The 7,320-nt window shown below is 42.3% G+C and overlaps 1 protein-coding gene across 2 annotated transcripts; it reads left to right on the top strand.

The window, feature by feature from the left end:
- Nucleotides 1-629: 629 nt before the first annotated feature.
- Nucleotides 630-6,913, top strand: MTERF2 (mitochondrial transcription termination factor 2). 2 transcript variants are annotated; one of them, XM_072923454.1, is made up of 2 exons: nt 630-715; nt 4,854-6,913. In XM_072923454.1, exon 2 carries the CDS (start codon nt 4,868-4,870, stop codon nt 6,059-6,061), a length of 1,194 nt encoding a protein of 397 aa, XP_072779555.1. In that variant the 5' UTR covers nt 630-715; nt 4,854-4,867; the 3' UTR covers nt 6,062-6,913. The 2 variants fall into 2 exon arrangements, with proteins under 2 accessions (XP_072779555.1, XP_072779554.1); XM_072923453.1 differs by lacking the exon at nt 630-715 and adding an exon at nt 984-2,599.
- Nucleotides 6,914-7,320: the final 407 nt, after the last annotated feature.

A 7,320-nucleotide genomic window follows, 5' to 3' on the forward strand; every position in this document is an offset into this window, starting at 1 on the left:
GCTGATAAAAGAAGGGTTCACAGAGACGACAGTAGTGATTTTCACTCTCTGCAAGACGTGATTGTGCAGACTTGTAGTTAGTTAAAAAATCCCAACACCTCTAGTAAAATATTTCTAGTCTAGAAATAATTTACGTGACTGCTGATTTGTTACTCTAGATGAGAAAGTTAAGTAGATATGGCTAAAAAAAATAAGATAGAAGATGGTTCTCACCATCAGAGTTCAATGAACTTCTGAAAAGCCACGAGCAAAACAATGTAAGCCCAATGACTAGATGTGAATTATGTAATAAGGTAGTGGCCATATGAAGAAAATACACTGGTGTAAGGCAAGACTCCCATCATGATATCGGCATTACCAAATCAAAAGGATCATCTGCTTCCTGTCAGAGCAAAGGCACTCGAGTAGTCTGACTTTTAAATGTTCCATCCTTTGCTATTATATTACTTAGAAATTATTATCAAAACATTTTTTTCCCTATTCACCCCACTACTTCTCTCTTCGAGCTGTTTTAATCCAACGGCCTTTCACTCGCCTAGTGCCGGCCCAGCCTGCTTCGGCGAGCGGCGGCGGCTCGGCCGGGTGCCGCTGCGGCTCGGCCACGTCCCCCCGCCCCGCGGCTCAGCGCGCCCCGCCCTGCCGGCGCTGGGACGGGCCCGCGCTCCCGGCTGGAGCGCTGCGGCGGCGCTGCGGCCCGGCGGCGGCGGCGAGGCCGGTGAGCGCGGCCGGGGCAGCGGGGCTCGGGGGCCGGAGGGGCCGGCTGGCGTTCCGCTTGTCCCGCTCCGAGCGCCGGCGCTGAGGGTGGGGCGGGCGGCGTGCAGAGGGAAAGGCCGCGCTGTTCCGAGGGATGCGGGGCGGGCGGCGTGCAGAGGGAGAGGCCGCGCTGTTCCGAGGGATGCGGGGCGGGCGGCGTGCAGAGGGAGAGGCCGCGCTGTTCCCAGGGATGCGGGGCGGGCGGTGTGCAGAGGGAAAGGCCGCGCTGTTCCCAGGGATGCGGGGCGGGGAGGGACCCCCGTGCCGGCCGCCTGTGGCTGCGGCGGGAGCGGCACCCGGGCAGGACGGGCCTGCAGCCGCTTCTCCCGTGCTGGCTGCAGGAGAACACCCGCCTCCTGCCTCTCCGCCCCCAAGCGGAGTCCAAAGGGTGGGAAAGGGAGGCCCAGGTGGCAGGGCTGTGGGAGCAGGCTGTGCTGGAGACCCTCGTTTTGTCTGTGCTGAAAGCACCACCACTTAATGACCAGTGCTTTAAATAGTGTGGCGTGTCCTTAAGAACTTTTCAAATGTCTTTTCTTTCCTGTATGTAAGGAAAAGCTTTGTCCCCATGAGGAAGTTGAGCAGTGGACAGGTACCCCACAGAGCCCGATGGGCTCCATCCACTGAGGTTTTAAAGACCTGACTGAAAAAAGCAGCCTGGGTCCTGGAGACCCTGCTTTGAGCTCTTGAGATCCCTTCAAAACTGAATTACTCTAGGATCCTCTGCATTTTTTTCTAGAAAGCTTTATGTTGGTCTAGCATGTATTTTATAATACTTTACCTAATTTCCACCACTAATCAAAGCAAGGATTAATTTTTTGTAAATGCGTAAGTGTAAACATTAACTGTGCATTAATCTACAAAACTGCAACCTCTCACCACCCCAGATTCCTTCACAGACCATTCAAACCCTGTCTACACTGCTGTCTTCTAGGTAGATACCTACTCTTCTTGGTTCACTCAATCTTAGGCATTCAGTAGTTTCATTTAATTCTTTACAGCCTACTAAGTTTCCCTGTTATGAGAATTGTACTGGTCAGCAGTCATACTGTTGCCCTCTTTACTGAAAGATTTTGTGAACAATCCAGCATGAGTAAAAGTTTGGGTTTGCTAATTTTCAAAAAGCGATATTCAAAAAATGCACATTCAGAAATTCACATGAGGGATAAATTAACCAATTGATCCTTGTATCTATTTCCTATAGAAGATTTACATAGAAGTCTCATTAAATACTGAAACTTACAGCACCCCTTTACTCTGTATATTCAGGTCCCTGCAAGTGTGCTAGCAAGCAATATCACAGGTAACTCTGACATTGGCTCACTTCCTTATTGCTGTTCTAACACTTGGTGGTGAGAGGGTGCTGCTGGCAGTGAGAGCAAGCATCTTATCTGAGCTGGCTGGGCTTTTCCCCCTTAATCTCCCAATTGCTTTACAATCCCCACAGCAATCTAAGTATGTGAAAAGTTACAGGTTACAGTGGGGTCCTGCACATTAGAACATGATCCAACAATTGTGTGGGTTCCTGCACATTAGATCCAACAAGAGCTTAGAGAGAACTCTGAATTCTTGAAAGCAGTTACATACTTGAAATGTGAATACTGTCATCTATGGACTTGGAAATATATCAAGTCATAACTCAGATCTTCTTGGTTTCTATAGAACACCATAACGTTCAAATTAATTAATGTTATTTTTTGCATAGGGCTTTTTTACAAGGGCTCCTGAGTACCCCTGTCAAATGACTTTTGGCAAATAAACTTCTTTCTTTTACAGTATTCTATGTTTCTGATGATCCTCACTAACAACAGGGAAAAATTGACTGTGATCCCAGGCATTTTTAGAAAATGTAAGGATTCTTTTACATGAATGAAACAACCATTCCCATGTCAGATTTTAGAAGAGCACAATTTACTATATCAGAATAATTTTAAAGTTCTATAATAGTAAAAATGACAGTATTTTAAGGAACTGCATTACTCACAAGGCAATTTTGTTTAATAGCAGGATTACACATTAAAGTAAAAGTAAGCCATGGTTATTTTTTGAGTTTGTACTTTGGAAATATTATTTGAGATCCCAAACAATTTTAACAACACTTCACTTTGCTGGCTGCTTCTACCTAAGCTGAAGCATTAATGAATAAAACCCTGATCCTTCAGAGATTTGCTTTTTCTGACTGGACCCACTAAACTCAGTAAAACTACTCAGAGTGCTCAGACACAGGCAGCTGTGTCACTCCTGTGGAGCAGAGGTTTAGTTTGCAGTCACTTTTTCTGGACTTGGAAAGGTCAGCACACAAAATATCTGTGACTTACCTACACTTCCAGTACTTCCAGTGCTTTCAGGGTGCCTGGGAAAAATCACTTGTTTTGTTGTGGGGCTTGGGACAGCATTTCTGAAGCCACAAGGTGGATGAAAACAAAACCATCAGCATTGGGGCTCTGACACAAGCAGCGCATTAAGTAATTGGTTTTGCCTTAGAGGTGTGAAATAACACTAAAGAACAAGTTACCAATAAACAGCTTCTGTTAATAACATAAGAGTGCATATAGGAAATGACATCATATTCTGTTAGTTTATGATGTAATAACATAACAATAGTCCATCTCAGAAGCAGGAAAAAAGCAATCTAAAAATCTAATAATAAAGGTACACTCTCTTGAGACAAAGGATTTACCTCTGGAAAATATTTAACCTTATCTGGCAGCTAGAAAGAGAATCAGTCTACCACTTCGGTTCTCTAAACCAACCACATATTTTCTCAGACAATGGGCTACAAGGAAGATTCTAGGGCTCTCATACAGCTGTAGAATAGCTATGTTGGTCTGTTATGTAGGAGATTGGACTGCAGCATCATAACAGTATTTTATCTCCTAAAAAAAAAAAAAAAAAGGACCCCCCCACCCCAAAAAAAAAATTCAACAAAAAAGCCCAACCAAAAGTAATTTAACAATGCTCATATAGGTACTTTTTGAAGCTTGCTATACTTAGAAGAGGTGAAAGCAGCTGTCCAAACGTTCTCATTTTCAGTTTGAGCAGTTTTAAGCATGTTACCAGCAGCGGCTATTTGCAGGACAATTGCAGAGATCAGCAGTTCTCCCTTGCACAGTCGGTACTTCTAAAGGGTTGTATGAAAACACCCCCAAGAAGTTAAAGATACACTTGATGATATCTTTGTTTGACTGCCGCGGCTCCTTTGCCCCTGCAGAGCAGGTGACAGTGCATGTGGTATTGGTGATAACTGGGCAGCCAGTTTGAGCAAAGGTGAGGTGTGGGGTTGGCCCTGTGGACTCCAGCACAGCCACACACCTATTCCACAAGGACTCTGCCTACAGAAGAGACCTGGAGGCAGAAATAAGGCATTGGTGCAAGCAGTAGCTGTAGTGAAGTAGGTGTTGGAAGAGGTAGGTGAAGGCCTGGAAATGTTACTGTGTACTTGCTTCCTCCCCCAGAATACCAAGGTGCTTATTCACATTCAATTAACGCACACAGCTGGAGAAAAACACTTACATAAAGGCTCAAATGATTTTCTTTCTCCTCCCTTAATTATATAAAGAATGATGTCAAAATGAAGTTATGCTGCAAACTGCTGCTGAAGCAGCACTGCGTGGTGGGTCTCTGACACATGAAAGAACAACTCACACTCCAAATAATGCTTGAGAAGTTAAAGCAAATGCACTCATAAGAACTAAGATTTAAGCTGCCATTTTTGTTGATTTAGTGGGATTGCTGTCAAATGAAATTGCATGAATCATTTTACTCACACAGTGCGAGTGATCTGTAATGCAGTCACAATGTTAGCTGCAAGAAATGGCTGACAGTTTGGAGGTGGTATGACTGCAGGCATTGATATGGGCAGAGCACTGCCCCACATCAGGTCTGTTGCATCCATGTTACTGTTCCAATGATGTATCCATCAGACACTTAACCTTTCAAAAGCAGTCCTTCCCCCTGCTTTCATGTGAAAGCTGGATTTTGCACTAATAACAAAAACCACTCTGGAGAGCTATTTCTAACACCGGTTCTTTCTAAACATCAATGATTCTGACCATTAACTTGTTCCTTAAATGTGTTGTCTTAGAGTTGTTGTGTCTCCACAGGGCTGATTTCCACGATGCTGAGAGGAGTTGCTCACGCTGCAAAAGACACATTCACTCTTCTGTTGACAAGACCTCAGAGCTGTAACCCGGGACTGAAGTTTTCATCAGTATGGCCTGACATAGCAAACAGGAGCTTCCTAATACATTCCAGTTACACAACTGATACCAAGTCAAGAGAGGAAAATAAAAAAACCCTTGAGAATCTCTACAGTTTGTCAGTTGACATCAGGAAGATACGCAGACTGAAGGAATGGGTCCTTCTCCAGGATGTGGCCTATGTTAAAGAAATTGCTGGTATCTTACAGGAAATGGGAGCAGATAAGACCACTGTAGCCAACATTATAGAACGCTGCCCTGAGGCAATTCTCCACACCCCAGCAGAGATAAACTCTCAAAGAGCTTTATGGCAATTAGTATGCCAGAATGAAAAACAGCTGGTTAAATTAATAGAGCAATTTCCAGAGTCTTTTTTTACTACAGAGTATCAGCAGAACCAGAAGGCAAACATACTGTTTTTTCAAGAGCTAGGACTTAAGAATAATATAATCACCAGGTTCTTGACAAGTGCACCCAATATTTTCTATAACCCTGTTGAGAAGAACAAAAATGTGATAGAGACATTACAAAGAAATTATTTAAATTTAGGGGGTTCTGAAGCAAATATGAAGATCTGGATACTGAAGTTATTGAGCCAAAATCCATTTATTTTATTAAATACTTCCACTGCAATCCAGGAGAACTTGGAATTTCTCCAAAAGAATGATTTCACTGACCAGGAAGTTCTACAGCTTCTGTCCAAACTTAAAGGCTTCATTTTTCAACTTAATTCTACCACTATGCAGAAGAGTATGCTTTTCTCCAAAAACATCTTCAAGTGCAGTGATCAAGAACTAAAACAACTAGTGCTGAAATGCCCAGCCCTTCTCTACTATTCTGTCCCAGTTTTGGAGGAAAGACTTGAAGGACTACTGAAGGAAGGAATTTCTATAGCACAGATAAGAGAGACACCAATGGTGCTGGAGTTGACAACACAAATAGTTCAGTACCGAATTAAAAAGCTCTCTACATTAGGATATGATATAAAGAGTGGAAATTTAGAAAGCTTGAATGGTACTAAAAAAGACTTTGAAGTCACTTATGGTAAGATACAATCAAAGAAGGAGAGACCCATTTTTAATCCTGTTGCTCCTCTACACATTGAAGATTAATTTGAACATTGTACTTCAAGTTATGCAAAAGCAAATTAATAGGGAAGTTTATTCTTTGAGAAGAGATGGAACAAAAGCAATCTTAATCAAGACTATAGTCTTACACTGTACTTTGTTCAGGAGGGGGTCTTGGGCACAACTTCATTATACAATCATGGTATTATCATACTTTAAAATATCATAATAGAAGTTACAGTTATGATAAATGTTGCTTTTTCCTAAGAGTACCTCAGATGTGACATTTTCTTACCTGACAGGGCATTAACTGCCTTAGATTTTCAGCTCTGTCACTGCACAGTCCAGCCTGTGGTAATGATTAGCACAATTTTTATCTGAAGAAGACAAAAGGAGGATTATTTTCCCAGTGGTATTCATCAATTGGTTGGTTCACTGTCTTCAAGAAATGCCCTCGTAGTTCTTTTCCTTGCTCCTGAAGTAGCTCTAGCTCCTGGATCCTGACCTGCAACAGACTTGATTTCTTGGACAGCAAAGCCCTGTCCTGAGAACAGGGACTGGACATAATATTTTTTTATTCACTGACTGCTACAGTGAGACCCTAGTATCTTTGTGTACAAACCATAATGCAAAGAAACTACAGGATTATAATGTTTTTATTTCTGAGACTGCAAAATTTACTTGCTTTTTCGAATGGTTTGGGAGAGGAAGAAATACATTTATTGCTATCGTGTAGTTCTTATTTTCTAGCAAGGTTTGGGGACAAGAAATATTAGGGAGAGACTCAAGTCTCAAATAATGGTAGGAGAAAAGAGAAAGTCATGCTTTTGTATTAGGTGCAACAAAACTCTAGTCTGTAAACCAGTAGTGATTAAACATGACTACCAGATTTGCAAACAGCTGCAACAGTTTCTAAATATATGGGTGACACTGCTTCTAAGATAACACCATATGACAATTGGCAACAAGTGGTGGTTTTCAAAATAGTAACTATCAGACAGCTTTTAAGTTCTCAGGGGATTTGATTTCTTCTCATTTACGGGCTGTGAATGGTAATATAAAACAGCAGCATCACTAACAATCATCTCAATAGGATTAAGATCAGTGATTTTATTTTGCAGACTTTCCTAAGTAGCTATTCCACACACATTCCCTCTTGACAGCAGAATAAAAGCCAGCTACACACCACCCTCACTCTAGGCATTCTTCAAGGTCATTTTTAACACACATTTTGGCAGCAAGTCCAAGCCTCCATTTCTTAGAATGTGGTTTGTAATTGCTGAAGAAAGCTGGTATTGAATTAC

This window comes from Taeniopygia guttata, chromosome 1A (genome assembly GCF_048771995.1).
Source record: "Taeniopygia guttata chromosome 1A, bTaeGut7.mat, whole genome shotgun sequence".
NCBI lineage: Eukaryota > Metazoa > Chordata > Aves > Passeriformes > Estrildidae > Taeniopygia > Taeniopygia guttata.